The following is a 23,921-nucleotide window of genomic DNA, read 5'->3' as shown; positions in this document are numbered from 1 at the left end:
AAGAACTTCGCTCACAATAGACACTGATATTAAAATGGCCGGCAATATTTTTATTTTTTCTTAGACCTAACGTATAAAAAAAATAATCGAATGAAAGAGATAACAGTTGTCAGTGAGACAAATAACTTGCCTTTTACTTTGAAACCTAAGATCTATTGATCTGTTTATAGACATTTTCGGAATGTGAAGACCTAAACCAAGATTAATACAAAATTTCGGCTGAAACGTACTGATAACTTTATCTTGTTATTGACTTGTCTATCATGAATAAACTACATTAATGCTTAATGAAACATTCTCAATCGACTAACTTTCGAGATATCGGTCGTTCAACTTGCAGTAAATTTGAGGGTACTGTTTGTTTCTAACCTAAACTTGTTGCTTCAACAGTCTCATCGATCTCGGTTGTTATAAAAACGATTGATAGCTTTTCAATTCTGTAACAATAGCGTTCGGAATCGACGAAAACCGGCTATCTTCATAATTTTCAAACGGCCTTTTAAACATCCATTTTGTGGTTAAACCCTTAACTAAGATTAAATACTATATTTCGGACATTTGTACTGATACTTTTGCCCCTTTTGCCCCTTATTGATATTAACTATCATAAATAAACTCCATTTAGGGTGCTTCATCGAGCGTTGCGATATTAGTTAGGATATATGCAAAATTTTAAATCTAAAAAACGATTCTAACAGAGTATGACTCTTAGTAGCTGAACAACGGTACAAGGTGTAGCGCCTAGAAATTTATTACGTAATTCCATTGGGGATTATGTAACCTTGTGGTGATATTTAAATATTTTTGTAGGGATTTTGCATGCATTAGTTTTTCCGCGTGTAGTCAAGATTAGCCTTTTGGATTATGTGTTTCGTTTGGAATCGATATTCCTTATTGTCACACAGATAGTAAGTATTTACTTATACCTCTTTTTCGGATTTATTGTTTACTGTATTTTTGCGGTAATATCTTTCCTAGGACTTAGGTATTTTGTTATTATTTTTCAGTTGAATCATCAGTTTCATCAGTTTCATCAGTTAGTATCAGTTGTTATCAGTTGTTTGGATCTTGTGTGTGTTTACACAATTGTACTCCGTATTATTAGTATACGTAATTGGACTACATGCTGTCCAATTTGGAAATAATTTGATAAAAAAAATTCCGAGGGCAGCCAAAATTGGACGAGGCCGTAGGCCGAGTCCAATTTGGCTGTCAGAGGAATTTTTTGAATCTAATTATTTCCAAATTGGACAAGCATGTAGTCCGGTTACATATTAATTATATAGCTTGTAGTCAGTCAATCCCACACTGGTGGAAGTTCGTATTTGATACGCCGAAGTTCTGGAGTCAATCCAGCGTAAACAATAAACTTTTTTATATGTCCAGAACGGGAAAAACATTCAACAATAGTAGGCATAACACAGCACATGCAACTCACTCAAGCATTGTCTTCACAATCAATAAAACTTAAACAAAACAATGCAATTTTATTCACCTGAGTTTGCGAAGCTTGCTACAAAGTGAGTGAAAACACTGCATCAATCAATGAAAGTCGTAAACAAAGTGTCCGAAGAGCTTTACAACTTCTTGAATCTGACATATACTCCTTTCCACTATTTCGTTCATACTTCATGGCCGTCTTTTCTTTTCGAATTTCAGCATAAACGACAAAGAATTGCATCTAGCTCGTGGCGATGAATATCTGACAGATTTCTTACTTCGCCTTCGCTGCACTTACGTTCACCCACGAGTTTTGTACTATTTAGAGGCGTTTTGCTCTTAGTTTTTGCTTCTTAGTGTAGCTAGCTCCTCTTCTGACAACGTAGAAAATATCTCTTTGTTGTTACTATTGCTGAAAAGCCGCAAAAGGAATGGAAAAACGTAGCAAACTTGCCTTAAAAATTCCGCCATTGTCAACTAACAATGCGACAAGTTTACCGGGCTGACGCTATGCTTAATGCTAATTGGCTGATATCCGTCACATGTCGTTTTTCCTTCGATTTGATTGGCTGAGACAAAACTGTCCAATTTTTCTTAAATTGGACAGTTTGTGCATTTTACCTGAAAGTCCTAATCGAAACTATCCAAATTTAATCCCAAATTGGACAGTTCTCAGAAATTAAGGAAAAATAGCTGCGCTGACAATATAGGATTTACTGACAGCTATATAATTATATGGAAAAATAAATGGTGCATTCAACATCGTGGTTCGATCCTGGAAATGCTACGTAGTCTTTGCTACACAAGGTATAAGGCAAAGTACAAGGCAAAATGTTTTTCTTCCTTTACGGTCGAACAAAAGGAGTCGCTGTAAACATTTTGAAAACAATCGTTGTGATTCTTATACTTTTGAGATTACCTAATGTACGTATGCTTGTTGTCCATTACTGATTACGGCCTCTTCTCTCCATCTTCTTTTCGACGAATTGTACGTGATTTGAGCACTTTGTTACTTTCTTTAACGAAACAGCAAAACATAGATGAACCAAGTTGAACCTATGGAAAGCTCCACTCGACTAATAACCAGCTTTGCTAGGTTCTGTTAAACACCACAAAAAGGGAAACCCTCAAAGGCCTATCATCATCGCCTGCATTGGCTGTGCACTTTACAATAAACGCCCGAATTGCTGACAGACATGATCCCCGCTCCAAAATGGTAACGGATACTCAGTTTCCAACTCCATGCAGTTTTCCAAAGAAGTGTCTGACACCAGGATAAAAAAACCGACTTATGTAGGGTAACACAATTACTGGTTTTCCAGTAGTTTTCATTGTGGCCCTGAATCCCCGATCGAATTGGAATTTAGGAGTGTTGATGTTTGTGAAGGGAGGAAAACCCGAGAACCCGGAGAAATACCCTCGGAGCAAGGACGAGAACCAACAACAAAATCGACCCACATATGACGCCGGGTTCGGGAATCGAACCCGGGCAACATTGGTGGGAGGCGAGCGCTCTCACCACTGCGCTATCCCTGCTCCCCCAAGAAGGTACATAGTGATGTTCCATAGTGATGTCAGAGATGTATTATGGGGACTTTTTGGAAATTAAACAATAGACAGCAAAACAGACAGGGTCACAAAAAATTATGCCAATGTGTCGATAAAGAGGTCTGGTTCTATCCAGATAGGAAATATGTTAGAGAAATTGGGAATTTCCAGAAATGAGGGTTTGAGAAATCAGAATTCTACTATGTTTATGTATTTTACTCCTATTCAAATACCAACATTGAAAGATTTTATAAATTGTGTGTTCTGGAGTAAAATTATGGAAATATCTGTCATACTTGACTGTACATAAATGATTCTGAGTTGTGTTCTCCTTTCAATGGAGAACAATATATTGGCACTACATTTTAAGTATTAAAATTTAAAACTATCATAAAAGTTGTCTAATACTGTTTGCAGGATTCAGCAGAAAGCAAGAATCACCTTCCCCTTTCCTCTTTATTTAATTAAACTTTTGGCCAAAGAACAACTTTTTTCCCAAAGAACAACTTTTTTCCCAACACACACCCACACCCACATGCAGCTATTGAGCATCTCAGGCAGTAATTCCCAAAGCTCTTACTTGATAGGCCCACTTTAGATTAAGCATCCAAAATTATTTGTATTAAATTATGTTTAAAATGATTTAACCTGAAAGAAAAAGCAAAAATTAGATATCTCTAACTATGTCAACAACTCCCAAAATACAAGTCGTGGAGATGGCTACATTGTTTCAAATTGCAGTGAGTCAGACCCATCAGAGAGATTTTGAACATAGTGAAACATAGTTAAACATGGTTATAACAGGTTAAGTGCAAATAATATGCATTTCAATGAGAACTGTACTGTATCAAACTGTTGCAAATGATCATCCTTTGCTATTTATAACTGCAATAAATTATTTTTAAAAAGCAATGTGACATATATTATGCACATAACCTTTTATTGCTTGGTGTTAGCAGACTGTGGTTGGACATGGTTAACCATGTTCTCAAATCACTTCACTCTCTTTTTGAAAAGTTTTAACAAACTACACTGATACAGTGTTGAGTTTAATGAAAAGTGGCAAAAATACACTGCTTTGTTATCTTCTATTGTTTTCTTGGTAAATAATGATAAATTTAGTTCTTGGCCATGGCTGGCAGTGTACCATGGTCAAGAGGTAGAAACACACCATGGCCGGCCACCACAGTCACAACAATGCCAACCATGGTTAAACATGGTTGACTCACATGGTACTGGGCATTCACCTTTCGGCCACTTTAAATGTAGATCTAGCCGTCTGCCAAAAAACGTCGAGCAGTAAACAACAAGCCAAGTCTTTGTCTGGTTCTCGTATTTGAAGGTGCCATTTCCTCTTTGTGTCCTACTCGTGGCAGGTTTCTTAACCAAGGGAATTTTATCTGAAAAGTTCATCTCGAGTAGCCATAAAAGCGCTGCTAAGAGTATAGCACAAGGGAGAAACTTTATAGCGAACTTTTTTCCTGCCATTAAGTATACTGCATATACCTCTTTGTTTCCTTATGGACCTGTTAAAAATAATATGTTCATATAAGTCACATGGAGAATAATGAGTAGCACAGAGTCAGTAAAAACACGTGTGGACCGTTCTCGTCCACAGAGCCGTCTGTCCCCTCTAGCCAGCGGGGCCATACATTGTACGAGAAAAGGTGGTTCTGGGTACACATGGTTGGCTAGATTTCAACAATGAGAATGTGCTATCCAACCGATCACATCAACCGTTTTAAATTCTTTTGTTAAAATCTATCCAATCAAATCACGTGTACCCAGAGCCATCTTTACCTCGTGCAAAGGCCCCGCCGGTTAAGAGGGGCAGGCGGCTCTGTGGTAGCGATGGCCCATTTTATACACCACACAACACTAGTCTGTAATTCCCTCCTGACTAATTTTTTTTTCGTAATTGATAAAATTTCTGGAAACCAGAAATTTTAATTAATTTGGGGTCTGAAGTAGCGGTGTGCCGGTGATCGATAATAATCTATAATCGATCAAAAAGTTTCAATGACCTGACAATCCGCTATGATTGATCATAATCGATGGCAGCTATATTATCTTTTATACATTGGAGCATGGTTATTATAAAACAACTTCCCTTGTGAAGTGATCAACACACAGTGGTTTGCTATGAGAAAAAAATTAACTTCGCACTTCGATATTTTAGAAAAAAGCGAACGAGAAACAATTTCTGGTAAATTTTGCGGTTCTTGAACACATGCGTTCTGCTTCTTGGACAAACGAAGGGAACTTTAAAATCTCGTACCCAGAGTCCTCGCGGGAGTAGATCTTTCCTTTGGAAAAAAGGAAATCTTGGAAAGGAAAGGAAATCTTGGCATATTGGAAAGCAAGGCCGAGGAGGCACTGGAGGCGAGGTTGGATTTAATTCTGTCAGCCAATTTAAAATCAAGTTGAGACCAATTTGTACAAGAACAGGTTTTTGAAGCTCGAAAAATTAAAGTTGCCAGCCGAGGTTCCCCAAAATTAGAGTGACCGGTGCCGTAAAGGTTGTGTTTTAGGTTGTTAATAGTTGTTAAAATGTAGCTTTCATCAGGTCAGAAATGAAATTAAAAAGCAGCTTTAAAGCAAATCTCTCTGTTTTTATTTGCGTCGTGCCACTCTTGAGTACCCGTCTTAGGGATGGACCAATATTTTTTTGAGGGGGCGATTGGGCAATTACCAAAAAAAATTTCTTCACAGAAAAAAACGGGGAAGGGGAGCCATGAGAAAGAAAGATAAGAAAAATCTTTAAAAAAATTCTTGCCCAACATGAAGGTGAAAAAAATCTTGCCCAAAAACATTGCCCACCCTAAAAAAAAAAAGGATCCGTCGCTTACTGACTCTGCCTTCACAGACATAGAGTAAACTCGTCACGTAATCTTTAAGAATAGAGTGCGTGACACGTCAAAGAATGACTGCATAAGAGGTTTCCTGAACCCTTTCGGGTTTCACCCTTCACGATGATCAGCTTCTTATATGTCGTTAAGCTATCACCACATAGCCAAGCATACTGTACGGAGCCCAGTAAGGAGAATTTGTAGATAGCACGACAATTATTTGCCAACAATTCAAGTTAAGTGCGCCAGTTATGACCTTGGACAACAGAGATACACATGAGATACGTGCGCACAGTGCCCAGTGAGAGATTGGGAGATTGGGGACCACATATGCTGTCACATTTGGCCCAATGTCATCTCAAATAAAGACCTCTTTGAACGGTGTAGAACTGAACCAATGGCTACCATCTTGATGAGGAGACACTGGAGGTGGATTGGCCACGTCGCTCGCCAGGAAACCTCCATTGCAAAAACCGCCCTGCACTGGACGCCAGAAGGGAAACGAAAGAGAGGTCGCCCAAAGATCACATGGCGACGGATAGACTTGCACCAAGTCGCCCTCTATTGGCGAGCGAAGCGAGCCGAAAAGCGTCGCGAAGCGACGACCGCGAGTGACGAAGTCGCGAGAGGGCGACTTGTCCCGCTTGAAGGATTTTGAATCAAGTTTCCCGCCAATAGCAACAGGTATCAATTATCAGGGGGCGGTGTTTCTGCGAGCGCGTGACTTTTCTAGCATGAGTCAAGTTTCAATAATTCTTGTTTTGTGATGGCGGAAAGTAGCGCGGGGTCAACTCCGACCTAAACGATCACGCGAATTTCGGTTTCTCCTTGCTCGAAAGAGCAAATTTGTATTCTTTGCGCTAAGGAAGTCGTAAAAACGATTACAGACGAAGATTGATCGGCTCAGGGGAAAAAACAAGGCTTGCTTAGACCTGGAAATCCTCGCCGGACGGCAATTCTCAGAACCTGAACTGACTACAAATATTATTTGTAGAAACTGTGCCGACAAAAACGAGAAGATCGTGAAGAAAGCAAAAGAAAGTAAACGTTGAATTCGTTGAAGGCTGGTCATGAAGCGATGCTGAACATTACTTGAATACACATTAAATCGCTTCCTAAACATAGATAGTTTAAGATTGCAAACACTTTTAATCGGCGAAATATGTGATGGCAAATGTTGTGAAGTGCTTCTGGACTTCCAAAACTAATTCTGAACTTTAAATCAATTATGTCCTTAACTGTTCGTCGCTGCAGTCGTCTCCAACATATGAGGCCGCAATCCCACGGTTTTGCAAAGAGTAAACTTGGTCTTTCATGAGCGATACTAAAGGGACAACAACAAGGACTATCGTCGTGTCGCCTCCAATTTCACATGTAGTCGAGTGCAAACGGTGTCAATTCAAACGTTAAGCTTTTGCCCGCTTCCGTGGGCACAGAAACATTTTTTCCGCAGAGATACGCTTCTATGGCCTGATGTTGATTAACCTGCGATCAGGCGTTATTTTTCTCGCGGCGGTGTAGTCACCTTCCCTCCGCCACGAAAAAAAAGAAAGCCTGATCGCAGTTTAGATGTTGATATTCTTTTAACTCATCGTTTCCCGTGACCCTGTTGTGCAATTTCCATCGCTTCTTTCGCTGTTCGCATGATGCCGGACCTCGATGTGACAAGAAATGACGCGTCAAGAAGCATCGATTTACATTTGAATGACACTTTCTTTGAGATCTCGACTCTGATTGGCCGCGGTTATAATTTATTCACCGACCCGTTTTTGGGTCGGTAAAATTGGCGCGCTGCAAGTTGGAAAAGTCCTTCGTACGTGACATACCTAAACCGCGCGTGCATACCTAAACCGCGCGTCGAAGGACTTTGAGAAAGTCTAGGCGACGGACGGTTGAGAAGGAAATAAAGGAGATGGGGAAGACCTGGGAGGGCATCAAGTTCATGGCAAAGGACCGCCAGATGTGGAGGGAGCACGTTGCTGCCCTACATGCCACTTAGGCGTAATGGGCATGAGTGAGTGGGTGAGTGATATGCTGTCACAATATTTGCCACACTTTATGTGTCGAGTCGTCTACACCAGCAATTTTTCGTATGTGACAATTTTTATTTGTCATATAAAAGCTAAGGGACGAACCATTAGAAAAGTGATGGGGGGGGGAGGGGGTGGGGATTTTCGGCTTGCACTAATTTTTTTTTACGCCCATTGCTTGTGCTTGTTGTTGTTGTTGTTGTGCAGGAATTTTTTTGCAGGTGTAACCCTCTGCTCGAATTTTTTTTAGACATGTTCTTTTTTTTTACACAAATATTTTTTTTAGACCGGATGCCACGTATTGTTACTTTATACCATGCTTTTGTTGACGATTTGCTAAAAATGTTGTTATTCATTGATTTAATTCTTTAGGGACTGGTCAATAAGTACTGGGGGTGGGCCGGAGCAATTGGAAAAGTGGCGGCTGGAGAGAGTCCACCAAAACCGATGTTATGATCACAAGCCATCTAGGGTGGTCCGGGGATCCATGTTCCCCGGGAAAATTTTATATTTAGGCCTTCTAAAATCGCTAGAAATACATCTAAAACTGCTCGCGTCAACAAATTTATCAATTTATACTGATGAATACCACTGGTTTAAAGTCACTAACTAGTGTCCCACCCCCAATGTGCAGATCAAAACTACATGACCCACCCCCTTTCTACTCCGGCCCCACCCCCCCCCCCCCCCTCTACTTATTGACCAGTCCCTTAAAGACCATCTTTGATCATTATATTTGTTAAAAAAATAATAAGAATGGCTAAAATCAAATGCCATGTACTGTTATTTTATACCATGTTATCATACTGATTGTTTTCTTCACCCTATAAACTTGTCAACAGCAATTTATATCGAATGACTTACAAATGTTGGTGTCAAAGTTTTTAAACAATAGCCAGAAGGCAAGACTTGAAAGTGAATTTTCTATAACCACCGGCGAATGGGAAGAAAAGTTTTGCTTGTAGGGAGGCCAGGCTGAATGTAATTTTCTTTAATGAAACTAGAAGTTGAGCGCTGGAGGTGCTATTCTGTTGAAGACTCGGAAATGTTATTTTCAGCATTCTCCCTGATATATTTCGTCGAAAAAGTCGATCTCATCAAGTGTAAAATGACAGGTGTTTTTAGTGCTTAATAGGAACTTTCATTCTGCATGAATTTTTTTTTCTTTGTGCCTTTCCCTTTGCAAGAATTTTTTTCTTGGCATTTTCCTTTGCAGGATTTTTTTTTGTATTTCCTCCCCCCATTCTGCTATGCCGTAAAAGCGAAGGTTCTCTCGCCGTTTGTACACTTCCTTGTAAAACTTGTCGTCTCTCGATGCCTTGACCTCCACTTTAAGTTTGTTTTCCATACTTTCTGTTTTCTGCGAAAGATTTTTCCCAGTGCTTCACCCTTTTTCATAGGCTTTTTATTTCGGTGTTTGCGAACGTCATTCCTTCATCCAACCTTTAAGACCAGTTTACACGAGCAGTTATTATGTGAAAATGTTTATTTGCTCGTGTGGACGAGGGACACTGGCCAATTTCTGTGACAGATATATTTGTTGAGAAGCTGGCGTGTTAGCGGACGATTAGAAAAGTGATTGGGGAGTGGGGGGGAGGGGGGGGGTGGGAGCCCCTCCCATGGGTTTCAGGGAACAAGGGAACATGGCCATAAAATAATTGGGAACAAGGGAACAAAAGGAAAATAAAGATGGGAACACGGCAACAAAAGCTGTGTTTTTAATATTTTTGGAAACAGGGATCACAAAAATGGATAAAATACTTTCAGAGAGCAAGGGAACACAAGGGAATTCTTTTTGGGAACAAGGGAGCTTGGACAAGAGGACACCCAATTAGCATAGATAGATAGATAGTTTATTAATATACAACTTTGCAACTCGAAGCTTAAATTATGTCATATTTACAAGATCTATAAAGGCGATAAATACTTAATACAAAAAATGCAATAATTCTAAAAAAACTAATAGAAAAACTAATAAAACTATTTCTAAATCTATTAGTCTTAAAAACAGGATTGAACTGGCGTGACTTCCTGTGTAACTACTAGCATTGCGTGGGGGCAGTAAATATCTGAGCCTACTGTCATTGTTCTCTAAAATGCTATTGAACAGTCTGTCCGTCAGGGCTTGCTTTCGACCTGACAGAGTGACTAGACTTGCCTTATCAAGCGCTTCTTCATACGAAAAATACAGGAAAAATAATGATGCGCATCGCCCTCTTTTGCACTGCTTCTAACTCACGACAAAGATACGCAGGTAGACTTTCATGGAATACTGGAATGGACAGGTATATTCAGTGATAGGGCGAATGCAGGTACGATAGAACACAGGGCGCCCAGGTTCACTCTTTGACAACTCGGTCAAAATGGCGGCGTCAAAATTATAAGGATTTGTATGAAACTTTATAGCAAAAATTTATATCGAGAGAAAATATAATAAACAGCTAGTAAAATCCACATTTTACATCATATGTTGTCTATGTGATGTTTCTTGACTGTTATAAAGCATTTAAACCCTATTTAACCGATATTTTTAATTTTAGTTTACTCTTACCTAAATATATGCAAGGGTGAACACTTGCAACGCTCGATTAACACCACTGTTCGACAAAAACAAGCCAAAAAGTGTTTTTAATTGGATCCTCTCACTCCAAAACTTCGCATGTGCATAGTTCGAAGACCAAACTTTCAGAATACCAAACTTTTGATCCGACTGCTTCTCTCTGCGATTTAAGAATACGGGAAAAATAGCCAAGGCTTGCAAACTTTTGCTTTTCTCCAGATGCTTGCCTCCGATAGAGTCGACGCATTTTTAATTAGTCTCGCCTTTCACGTGCAGCCTCACGCTATGATTGGGCGATAGTTGTCAAGGCGACGGCATTTTTTCCCGTTGGGGAGGGAGGCAAACGAGACCGTCGAGGGTGCTCTACCTTACTCGTACACTGGCCCGAGCTCCCACAGGGTAATTTTGCCTCACGTACAAATCTAGACTCACAGATGTACCGTGAGGGATTTTTGCAAAACCCTTCATATTAAATTCATCGCACTTTACATAACAAAACAAGCCACCACAGCAAAATCATCAACAATGCCACGAAGCAGAGGACAATAGCTCTGAACGTTCGTTCAAAGTGGCTTCGCTAATAAAAAGTCAAAAGATTAGCTAAAACTAGACGCGCATTTGACACACGTTGACACGTTTAGCTACGTAAATGTCTCGATTAAACATTTTAAACATTAAACAAAGACTGAAGTATTGAATTGAAAGCAAGTGTACGTATTTTTATTTCAATGCAAATGTGATTACTTTTGTTAAGTTCTCGCATATATTGTGCGGAATGAATTCAGAATGTAGTCGACACGTGCGTTTTGAATCTTGCTACATTTCTTGTCTGTTCCCAGCTGAACAACAACGTGCATGGTATTATTTCCGTAGTCTCTTCGCAAAACCTTTTGCGGCTAAGTTTTGACAACATTTTTGCTTTGTCGTGTGCCCGTGCTTTTGAATTTGTTTGCCATCAGACCAGCGAATATTAATATGCAGGGTTTTGCAAAATTTCCTCACGGTACATCTGTGAGTCTAGATTTGTACGTGAGGCAAAATTACCCTGTGGAAGCTCGGGCCAGTGTACGTGTAAGGTAGAGCACCCTCGACGGTCTCGTTTGCCTCCCTCCCCAAAGGGAAAAAATGTCGTCGCCTTGACAACTATCGCCCAATCATAGCGTGAGGCTGCACGTGAAAGGCGAGACTAATTAAAAATGCGTCGACTCTATCGGAGGCAAGCATCTGGAGAAAGGCAAAAGTTTGCAAGCCTTGGCTATTTTTCCCGTATTCTTAAATCGCAGAGAGAAGCAGTCGGATCAAAAGTTTGGTATTCTGAAAGTTTGGTCTTCGAACTATGCACATGCGAAGTTTTGGAGTGAGAGGATCCAATTAAAAACACTTTTTGGCTTGTTTTTGTCGAACAGTGGTGTTAATCGAGCGTCGCAAGTGTTATCCCTTGCATATATTTAGGTAAGAGTAAACTAAAATTAAAAATATCGGTTAAATAGGGTTTAAATGCTTTATAACAGTCAAGAAACATCACATAGACAACATATGATGTAAAATGTGGATTTTACTAGCTGTTTATTATATTTTCTCTCGATATAAATTTTTGCTATAAAGTTTCATACAAATCCTTATAATTTTGACGCCGCCATTTTGACCGAGTTGTCAAAGAGTGAGCCTGGGCGCCCTGTGGATAGAACTGTACTAGCTCGTTAGGACCTAGGCCTGAACGCTTAAACTGAGAAAGACAATACAGGCGTTTTCTAGCTTTCTTAACAACTTCAGCGATGTGGTGCAGGTTCCATTTTAGGTCGCTCGAAACGGTCGCATAACGTTAAAAGCTCTGACCAAAGCACTTGACTCGTCAAGTTAAAAAATATGGTAGAACTATCACAAAATATCCATCAGCCAGTGAAAAAATGACCATTTTTGTTTTTAAAAAATCTTTCCAACAGGGTCGGCACCCTGGTCAGCTAACCGATCACTGAGCTAAAGGAGTCTCCTGGGAGCTACGCCATCTAACTAGATTCAAATGTGACAAACATTCCGAATACTGCAAAGAGAAGTTTTGTGGAAGAGGAGAAATTAGTGGAACGAATAGGTCAATTTCGATATGGGGAATAAATTAAACCAATTAGCATTACGTGTAGTCAGTGACGCTAGGTACTCGGAAAAATTTCTTTATAACAACTTAAACATTATATATATTAAATAATTTCGAGTTTGATACGCATTGCTTCAGACTATAATAAATTAGTCGCAAAAAAGAATTTTTTCTGCGTAACACTCAAAATAATTATCAATAAGTGTTCAATAGTGTTCTCGGAAAAGGCGGAGGAGAAAGCTTTCAAAACATATCTTGCCGTCGCATGAGCTTGTTGAGAAGATGTGGTATTTTGCAATAAGGAGAGTGACATTAAGTGCCTGCTTGTTTGGATGTTGTCATGCCATCCGTCTACAAATATTAAAGTTTCACAGCCAATAACAAACTGCAACTATTTTTGTCTTTATGGGCTAAAATCCTGTAATCAGTTTATTTTTGCTCCTTTTCTTTTTTTCTGGACAATTATATTCAGTCTTAGCTGTAAGTTCATTTTTGATATCGTTATCGTAAATGTTTTTGCTTTCGTAAATTGTTTTCTTTTTCCATGTAAATAAATCATGCCTTCTTTGTAAGTGATGTATAATATAAACTTATGTACTATGTTTCGATTGTAAACCCAAATCGTTACTGTATGTCCAATTCTTATCTAGCCCAATTTATATCAAGAACCTTATTTCTAGTTGTTTATTGTACTGTTACGTAGTGTATCATCTCGTATTTTACACCATGCCATAGAGAATACAGCCAATCAGAATACAGGAAAGCCGTTGTATATTCGACGGTATTCAACCCAACCCTCCCATCGTGCGCTGCGATCTTATTCTCGACGAAATTTAGTAAGCGTATTTTCTATGGCATGGTATAAAATAGTTACACAACACTTTCTCGTGGTATACTATGGATAAAGGCTCATGTGTATACCGAGAAAATACAAGTGACTCGTGGGATATTCCATATTATACCACTCGAAAGCGTTGCATAACTAGTATGTAACTGTTATATGTAAGCTCTCGAAAATGTAATTCTTAACACTGTTAAGTGTCGTATTGTTAGTTAATGTAGCTGCAATTTTGTAACTGTTTTTTTTTTTTCAAATAAATGTTGTTATTATAAAAAAAAATGGCGTTCTCGATGTGCTTTAAATGGAGATGTGCCGCTGGGATTCTGAAACCCTGAAACAGACCATGTTCAGCTGATTTTGCAACCCTATACTAGACTAGACACTAAAAATCCCTACCCTGTCCCAGACTTGCTTTTTTAGTGTTTTTAATGGAAAACCATCCGTTAACAGCGTTACCGTGATGTTTTTATTCACATTTTCATTTTGGAAGTTCTCTTTCTCTTCCGAGTTTTTATTCCTATTCGGCTGAACTTAATTCTTCATACCACTGATCAGTTTCCCGACAAATGATACCCTATTCTAGACCAAAACACTTTGATTTCTCAGGGGCGGATCCAGGGGGGTGGATTGGGTGGCTAGCCACCCCCCTTGATCCACCAGAAAAATGAAAATAAACATATTAAAATAGAAAATAAGAACAATGTCCATCCACCTTTCATAGTCAGGCGGCCGTTCAAAGTTAAGAAAGGACATTTTTCCAAAATAGGAGATTTTCGACAGCCTGTTTTACGAACTTCTGGCTTAATGTAACAAAACATGTGTGTATAATTTGAAAAAATTAGATTCCTCTTAACTTTGGAGAGTTGTTTCAGCCTTGCTGGAATGATTTTCTTCTCCATTTTGAGCGAGTGTTCGTACCGTTTTTTCGCATTGAAGCGATTTCACAAACATGCAAAGTCGCCAATGTTGTCCCCAGGTCACTTGGTAAAGTAAGGTAAAAGGTAAAGTCTGTGTCTGAGCCATAAGGCTCATACAGCCGGCGCTTATCCCGGTTTCCGTAGCATTAAGCGACTAGGAGTATTGCTACTCCCCCCCTGGATGGGATGCTAGTCCATCGCAGGGTTACCCCCAGCAGTAAATTCGCCCGGTACCCATTTATACACCTGGGTGGAGAGAGGCACTGTGAGAGTAAAGTGTCTTGCCCAAGAACACAACGCAGCGCCCCGGCCAGGCCTCGAACCCGGGCCGTTGGACTCGGAGTCGAGCGCGCTAACCATTAGGCCACCGCGCCTCCCCCCCCCCCCCCCCCCAGGCCACTTTGTAAAGGGCTAAAAATTTTCACGCACGTGGGTGAGCAAAAAACGCATATCTGTTCTTTCCTGTAAGTTCGTGACCTGTCAACTTTAAATTTCAATCACTGTTCATTTCATAAGAACTAGACTTTTTCTCGGAAATATAACTCAAGGTAAGTTAAAGAAAGAATATTTTGCCAAATTATCAAGGTAAAACAGTGGTTTAATAACTTAATTGACAGCTGTATAAAGCTGATCAGAATCGCGGAAATCACCTCTAAGAGGCTTCAACTTTTCAAAATTTTCTGAGGGGGCATGCCCCCAGACCCTCCTAGGGGGATGGAGCCTTTGGCCCCATTAAATATGGTCCTCACATCCAAAATCATTTGCACTCTCACTTCCAAAAAAATGCCTAAAAGCCCAAACCTCCCCCCCCCCCCTCAAAAAAAAAATATATTGGTAAACAGTCACCCCCCTTTGAAAAATCCTGGATCCGCCCCTGTTTCTATACCCTATCCCAGACTAAACTGCTTGAAAACCATACCCTTCACAACGGCACATACCTATATAGTTCATATATGGAAGTGCTCCCTCTCCCCCCCCCCCCCCCCCTTGGTTTGGCTTGAGCTTACCTTAGACATCATGTACACACTGATGAAGGGGTTTCCCAGAAACGTGTTTTATAATTAATCAGTGCCTTCTATTCTGTCCTGGAGGTACTTTGGTAAATCATATTGAAACATCTCGGAATCCCCGCCATATAACTGAACAATTCTATACAATCGCTCCTTGGAGATTTGAGAGTAGTAAAACGGAATTTTTGAGGAAGTGCTCGATGGCTTGACTTCTGGAAACGAAACATTCTTTTTTCTGCTTATGCCAGATATTTCCAAAAGTTGGCGAGCTTCTTCTTCAAGATTTTCAAATTTTCCAATAAAGTCATAGTGTATTCCACAAGGATGGCAAAGGTTGTCATACCCCGCCCAGTGATCATCCCAGTTTCCGTCTACTACGTGGTGTATAAACTCGTCAAATGTCACGTTTCTATCTTCAGGATTACCTCCCGGTCTGTATCGCTCAATAATTTTCCGTCCATGAGTCGCGTGAAAATAAGAATTCGTTAACCTCTCCACAACGAATTTACTAAGGTAAGCGGAAAGAAGCCGTTCGAAAGGCTCTCGAACAAAAACGATCTTAAAATAACTCTTTAGCACTCTCTTAGCTTCTTCCGTGGGGTAGGAATGTAAGAATTTAAAGTTCTTTGCCTCGTGAATCTGTGCAATGGTTTTGCTGTTATTAAGGATCTTACTGAAACGTGTCCATTCGTTTTCAGTAAGCCTAAGCTTCACCATGAAAGATTTCCATTGAGTGCAGGAAATCTTTGGAATGAAACAAAATAGAATTTTTAACTTTTCATCTACTAAGATATGGTTAAGGGATTTGGTGTTCACGGGTTCGTCTATTCTGTTGTTCTTCTTGCAAAAGTCCCTGAACGCTGCTTGTCTTTTCAAGTTCATACTTTCCAAGTTCACTCTCTGAATAGTATCAAAATTACTACCATTCTGAAAAAAAAAATATTATTATCATTATTATTAGTATTATTACTATTATTAACATTTTTTGCTGTTCTTTTTAACGACTGTATCCTATTTTTCCGGGTGTAAAATTTATTTTATCCGGCGGGGGGGGGGGGGGGGGGAGAAGAAACTTCCTTTGTTACACGGCTCAAAAAGTGGTCATAGCGGTGCCGGGCAACCGAGTGTGCGCAGTAGCTATCGGATGGTTGCTAAGGGCGTTGTTACAGGATGTTTTGCAGGAAATATTGCAAAATAGAAAGTTTGATTATAACTTGATTTAGCGGTTTTTAAGGTTAAGGCAATTAATGCCGAAAATTCTAGAAAATCTACCACGTATTAAAAATAACTATAACCAAAAGATAGTGTTAACAGATTAAGAATGCGAACCTGAGATTAAGGTTTTTAAAGCCACTGAACTGAGGCACGGCCAGCGCCCATTACTGTGCACTAAGTGTTTTCTTGTATTTAACTTCTTGTCTTGTGATTTTTATGTCTTAAAACCTATGTTTAGGAATATTCGTGATTGTGAACGTGAGTTCAGTTTACCAATAATGGAACTTTTATAATTTGATCTGCCAGCCGTGGGACATCGTGTCTCAATCTTGGCATATACCCCGTGAGAACTACTTCTACTTATACCACCAAAACCCATCCGGCAAACCGAGGTAGACTTATTTCCTTATCAATTTTATTTGCGGATTTTTATCTTAAATTGGGCGCTGTCTTATGTTTACAGTTCTGTGGAATAACTTAAATTTCATTTGTGATTTCTATGTACTTTAACTTAATAGAACTAAGATTTAACACCGGAATAAAGTTACCGGTATGATTACAAATAATTGTTCGATAATAGATTTAATGTGAAACTATTTAAACTATAGTGAAAAACTTTGACTAGCAACCGAATGACGCAAGATTGTGCCTTAATGAATGTGTGAATCATTAGTAACTAGGGAAAGATAATTTAAAATGTATGCATGTAATTAAGCAGCTAAAAACACATAAAAGTAACGCTGTAAAACTAATAATTTAGAAGAAAGTTGAAGAAGGAAGAAAGTACCAAGTAATTTGTAAGTCAAGACGTTGGAAGAAGAAGGACAGAAGAACTGACGTTAAAGAAAAAGAACTAGATTGTGAGTACAAGTTATACTTAACGAATAAACCTATCTATACTCAGTCTTCACGAGTCGGAGTCGCTTGCTGCACGACAATGGAGTACAAGCTCTGAGCTAATCCCCGCCGGCAGTAAAAGCACCCCTTAACACTGGTGGAGAATCAAATGTCGACAAACAGCCTGCGACCAACGAAACAAACCAAAGGAAGAAACAAAAAAAAGCGACAAAAACTGGAGAATTAATCTAAAGAAACAGACGATTTCATAGAAGAAGAAGCCCATCTGATTGCTGCAATCAGGTTGGAACTTTTAAAGCTTATGGATGAAGAACTTAAAGAGATGTAAAACCTTCTCGAGAAGCTGGAACTATTTTTGCAAGAGGCGGACGACCATTTAGATAAGTTAGATGTATTTCATTTAAAGATTGCTACTTAGCTTAAACCGTACATGTACTTAGTTAACTAGCTATGCATGCTATCGTTCACTTGTCCGTTTAGCTGTTTTCAACTAGTGTTGTGTATCGTAATGATTTTGTATACGTGCTGTGCATGAAGCAGGCATCATATAAAGGCGTTGTCACGAGAAGCCAAAGTCAAAAATTTTGCCACGGCAATTGTCAGAATCCTGAGGAAAAAAAAGAAGCGATGAGCGAGCACGAAGACGAGGGCGATGCTACTCAAATTGACATGGCCGAGACATTAAGGAAATTGGAACGCCTATTTGTTTGTCAAAATGAATTTTTTGAGGAAACCTTAAACGGTATGCAGGCAAACCTTGATAAAGTTGCCTCTCCAAAATTAAAATCTTCGGTCAAATTAGAGCCGTTTTCCGGGTACGAAAAGGAGGATGTGAATCGCTTTATAGAAAAATACACGAACCGACTACAAGCTCGTGATGTTAGATTGAGCCCCGAGGCAAAGGCTGCCGATCTAGCGAGCCATCTGAGAGGTCCAGCCGAAACGTGGTATTTTTCCCTTGATCGGTTTATACGAAATGATTTTGACAGTCTTGTCCGTGCCCTAAGGCAACGATTTTCTTCAGAAGATTTTAAGTGGCGTCTTCGTCAGACCCTTAGCTCTCGGAAACAAGGACTCAATGAATCCTTGGATTCTTATATTGAATTTATTAATAGCACCTGCCAACGATTGGGCGTGCCGCAGCAGGACCAAATGCATTATTTCGTGCAGGGATTGCGCGACGATATTAAGCGAGAAGTGTTAATGCACAAGCCAACTGATTATCAAACAGCAGAGAATCTAGCCCGCCTAAAAGTGTCGGTCGATAAAACGATTGACGAAAAAAATACCAAAGACCCGGAGAAAGAACTCCTTTACAAACTTTTGGACAAATTGGTTCCACAGCAATCAACAGGCCATGTGAAAGAACCAAAACAAGTCGCAGCTTTTCAGCCTGCGAGTGAATCAAAAAATGATTTATTCGCAGAGTTCAGAAAGCTGCGAAATGAACTCCGAGATGAAATTAGGTCACTTAAATCAGATTTTACGCGTTCACAGCCACCTCAGGGGTCACAGTTTCCTCGCCAATCTTCTTTCCCCCGTAGGGATAGAAATGTTCAGGGTACCCCTTCCAGCCCCCGTGTTCCCCCTCCCCCATTTAAGGATGGTTGGACTAGGGACGGGAGGCCAACTTGTTACCGCTGTGGTGAGGTAGGTCACTTTGCAAGAAACTGTTATGCTGAACCATTGGAAATAAGCGAAGAGCATGCAGCTTCTTTAAACTAAAACGTACTTCTTTATACCGAGACAATAGGGGAGTACGGAAAAGGGAACATATTCATTTAGTAACCAGAAACGTTTCACACGATAAACTAAGTCTCGACAAACCATGTTTTGAAGTTCCAGTCGGCACGTTGATTAATTTTTCAGATTCAAATTTAAAAGCGGAGACGAATGATATGGCCGAACATGTTCATCCAGATTTAAGAGGAATTAGTTTTAGTGCCCCATTGCTAATGAGCGAAGATAAAGAAGATAATACAGAAAAAGTTGTCGAAAAGGAAATTGAAAATTTCAGTGTTACAAATACTTCCGAGGATTCTCAAGTTGTTATTGCGAGTTTATCGAGTAATGATGCCCCGTTGATAAATTTTTCAGAAGTAAGTTTGGAAACGCAAGAGTCGTTGTTTCAAGAGTTTTCAGGGGATCCAAAAAATCTTAATGTTTCAGACAATTCCGAAATACCGCTTGGAAGTGAAGTTCAAGACAAACACGACAACGCTACCGAAGAGTTAGTTGACCTATCAATTGAGTTTGGGCACGATTTCTTTTCACGGTCAAACGATACTATTGAAATTAAGAATTTTATTCATCCCGATCTTGAAGATATAGATTTCTCCGTGATCCAAAGTGAAAATGATTTTGAAGAAGATTCTTTTTTTGCCAGTGTTGCCATAAACGATAATATATTCATGGACATGCCATGTTTACGCAAATATTATCAGTGTGAACAAGATGTCGAGATAAATCCCAGATTATGTGATGTTGATACAGATCATCAAACGATTGTGGTTGATATAAAGACGATTATGTTAATAATTTTCATCAAAGTCAGTCTTTATTTATTCACACTGAAGTTGCTATTCAACAGCATAACCATTCCGACTGCAAGTTTATTATTTCATTTTAAGGACTATTTTCGCTCAAAGAACCCTTTTGATCTGAGTAACACGGATCTCAATTTTTTCATATGGATATATGTTTCATGCACTGCACGGCGCTGCACGAAAGAACACTTCAAGGCCGTTACCGATTTTTCAAGTAAGTTGTACTCTCTTTGTAACTGCATGATCTTAAATTTTTCCTAGTAGACTTTTGCAGAGTCGCCGCGATGTGGCAAACTTTCCGCGCGACACACAAAAAGGCAAAAACGTCTCTGATCAATGTATTTACCCGATTGAGTACAACTTACGCTAATTTCCTTTGTTTTGTTTTTGACCTATTTAAGTCTTAACTTTAATTGAGTGTCGTGTCACACTTTTAATTCGAATGGGGACATTCGATCTAGATCGGGGGGTAATGTTACAGGATGTTTTGCAGGAAATATTGCAAAATAGAAAGTTTGATTATAACTTGATTTAGCGGTTTTTAAGGTTAAGGCAATTAATGCCGAAAATTCTAGAAAATCTACCACGTATTAAAAATAACTATAACCAAAAGATAGTGTTAACAGATTAAGAATGCGAACCTGAGATTAAGGTTTTTAAAGCCACTGAACTGAGGCACGGCCAGCGCCCATTACTGTGCACTAAGTGTTTTCTTGTATTTAACTTCTTGTCTTGTGATTTTTATGTCTTAAAACCTATGTTTAGGAATATTCGTGATTGTGAACGTGAGTTCAGTTTACCAATAATGGAACTTTTATAATTTGATCTGCCAGCCGTGGGACATCGTGTCTCAATCTTGGCATATACCCCGTGAGAACTACTTCTACTTATACCACCAAAACCCATCCGGCAAACCGAGGTAGACTTATTTCCTTATCAATTTTATTTGCGGATTTTTATCTTAAATTGGGCGCTGTCTTATGTTTACAGTTCTGTGGAATAACTTAAATTTCATTTGTGATTTCTATGTACTTTAACTTAATAGAACTAAGATTTAACACCGGAATAAAGTTACCGGTATGATTACAAATAATTGTTCGATAATAGATTTAATGTGAAACTATTTAAACTATAGTGAAAAACTTTGACTAGCAACCGAATGACGCAAGATTGTGCCTTAATGAATGTGTGAATCATTAGTAACTAGGGAAAGATAATTTAAAATGTATGCATGTAATTAAGCAGCTAAAAACACATAAAAGTAACGCTGTAAAACTAATAATTTAGAAGAAAGTTGAAGAAGGAAGAAAGTACCAAGTAATTTGTAAGTCAAGACGTTGGAAGAAGAAGGACAGAAGAACTGACGTTAAAGAAAAAGAACTAGATTGTGAGTACAAGTTATACTTAACGAATAAACCTATCTATACTCAGTCTTCACGAGTCGGAGTCGCTTGCTGCACGACAATGGAGTACAAGCTCTGAGCTAATCCCCGCCGGCAGTAAAAGCACCCCTTAACAGCGTAGTGAATAGCTTGACAAAGTTCATTGTTTAGTTGGAATGTTTTGGTCTTGATCGTGCACAAAACACAATAGCTATTTGCATTTTGTTTGTTCCTTTGAAGTTTGCCGGACATCAAAACAACAAACAGTGATAACGGTGACCAGTCTGGCAAAAGAAGGGCTTGCGAATTGTACCAATTAAAAATAACACGAATGATTCTGAAATGATTTACCATTTTTCGGTTGTTAAATGTCAACCGTGACAAATTTTTCGCTTGGTATTCCACGCCGCCAAAACATTCTCAGTGACGTGAAACATCAGGTGAGAAATCAGCGGCTATGTCTTCAAAGAAAAGTGCCGACTTTCTTTCCCCCCCCCCCCCTTGATTTTATCTTAATCTAAGAAATCTTCAAAACAATAATTTACAAAGATACGCAATGAAACAACAAGGTGGAAGTAATGGCTGTGTTCATCAAGGAAGACGAATCATCCGTCTTATGGGCTGGCAAAATCAGGAAATATGTCTCCCCAATGTTTCCCAGTTTTGCCATTTCCAGTGTCAATTTTGTCTCCAAGAAGCAAAATATGCTTCTGCTACACGGCAGAAACATTCCCGTTTCCGCGCGGCATGGAATCATGTTTCTCGATGTTTCCCGGTTTTGCCACGACGGAAACATTTGTTACTTAGCAACCAACGCTCGAAATTTCCCAGGGTTTCCCGCCAAAGAGAAGACAATATGGCGGCCTCCATATGGCGGCCCTCAAATGTACCCATGTTTTTCGATGTTTCCCGATTTTGCCACGAGGGCAACATTTGCAACCAACGCCCTCTCTTTCCCAGGGTCCCGCTGAAGAGAAGACAATATGGCGGCCTCAAATGTAAGAATTGTCGGAGGGAAAAACTCGAGCGAAACTTCTGATCCAGAACCGATTTCTCATCCAGAGTCATAAGCCGCGGACCAAGGACCCCTATGCGAAAATTGTTGATAATTTTCAAAAGCCGATAAAACGAAAATTTCAAACTCTGCATCATATTTGTTCGCAACGGCTCAAGTAAGTTTATCTGTAAACTTCACATTTCCCCGTTGCGTTTTCTCTATGCACTAGCTTGAGGGTCTCAATGGGGTTAACCGTTAGCCGTAAAAGACCAAAAATTTAGCCGTTAGGCGTAAAAATTGGAAAGTTTCAACCGTTAGCCGTAAAATATGTTAACCGTAAAAAATCGGTCAGTAATTATAAATAAACCAAACTAGTTCACTTCATCGTCTCAGAATGGTCCTAAGACCAAAAATATGTTTTTCAATTATGGAAATTAATTTTTAACTTTTAAAAACAATCAAAATTAACTTTTAACTTCTGTTAACCGTAATGGAAATATATTAACCGTTAGCCGTAAAAAAGCCAAAATTTTAACCGTTAACCGTAAAAGCCAACACCCCATTGAGACCCTCTGCTAAGGTGTCAGCTGTGCTCCATGCCTGTTAACCAAAGACTGAAAGCTCTAGTCTATTAGTGAAGATAGCCAACGAACATGGTATCTTATCATAATTTGGATTTTACAGAAGACGCCATTCAAAACTGATTTCCACATCGGACAGCATCACGCAAGTCATGCAAGTGACTGTTTGCCAAAGGACAAAAAGAACGTCAAATAATAGCCCACGTTCGATATATCAAAATTCTAACATGACTCCGAGGCTTTCCGGTAAAAACTGCAAGTTAATTTTCGAATATTCCTTTGTCTGTTAATCCCCACAAAAGACTTGATACAAAGAAAACAAAACCGAATAGAGAAGTTTGACCAGACGGCCTCGGTGCCACGTTTGAACTTTGATATATCGAACGTGGGCCATTTTTGTGTCACCAGTAAATGCTTTGCACTTGGAGATTCTGACACATTAATAAAGTTCTCATTTATACATCCATTCTGCATATGTACTGAGCATCGCGAAGATTACATCATTCGCCCCTGAGGAATTTTCGCGGGAGGGGGGGGTGGGGTGGGACAAATTGTTGTCCATAGATAGCCGAAAACTTTTAACTTTTTCCAGATTTATAGGAAGCGTTCTCCTTCATCTGAACTTGGTCATATTACATGAAGAGAATATTCAAACCGGTAGCAAAGACATAATGAGAAGGTAAACATTTTTTATAACTTGACTTGTGTGGAATATCATCCAGTCCTTTTTGTACTCTTTGCATTTTAATTTTTACCCTTATATGTTAACACGTTATTTCAAAATTCCCAACAGAGAAACATTAATTTTGTGCTCATTATAAATACTTGGCTATTGCAGACGATATCACATTTTACTCAGAAAGATTAGTGTTAGTTAAGAAACTTAAAAATGTTTATGTACATTTTTAGTTATACTGCAAAGCAGTAAGTAAGTAATAATTTAGGTGCTGCTATCGTTGCTGAAATACTTTTTTTTTAACATTGGAAGTGCTAAGCTACATAGCTAAATGCTAAATTTGTAACCAGGAAGCACTATCCAAAGAGAGTATTTCCAT

At 39.2% G+C, this 23,921-nt stretch overlaps 1 protein-coding gene and 1 long non-coding RNA gene across 2 annotated transcripts in view; both read right to left on the bottom strand.

Annotated features, from left to right (window-relative positions):
- Positions 1 to 23,921, bottom strand: part of LOC144638410 (uncharacterized) — a 158,122-nt gene that overhangs the window by 18,449 nt on the left and 115,752 nt on the right. The gene's annotated exons all lie outside the window — the stretch shown is intronic.
- The window catches only part of LOC144638236 (carbohydrate sulfotransferase 11-like), a 41,375-nt gene continuing 32,680 nt past the window's right edge, over positions 15,227 to 23,921 (bottom strand). The window contains exon 3 of the mRNA XM_078497450.1: positions 15,227 to 16,214. Coding sequence (XP_078353576.1) covers positions 15,339 to 16,214 — 876 coding nt within the window. The 3' untranslated portion in view covers positions 15,227 to 15,338. The remainder of the gene's footprint in view (positions 16,215 to 23,921) is intronic.

The sequence above is a fragment of the Oculina patagonica genome, chromosome 14 (assembly GCF_052425735.1).
Source record: "Oculina patagonica isolate OP01 chromosome 14, crgOcupat, whole genome shotgun sequence".
NCBI classification, from domain to species: domain Eukaryota; kingdom Metazoa; phylum Cnidaria; class Anthozoa; order Scleractinia; family Oculinidae; genus Oculina; species Oculina patagonica.
This window is presented reverse-complemented; position numbering and strand designations above follow the sequence as displayed.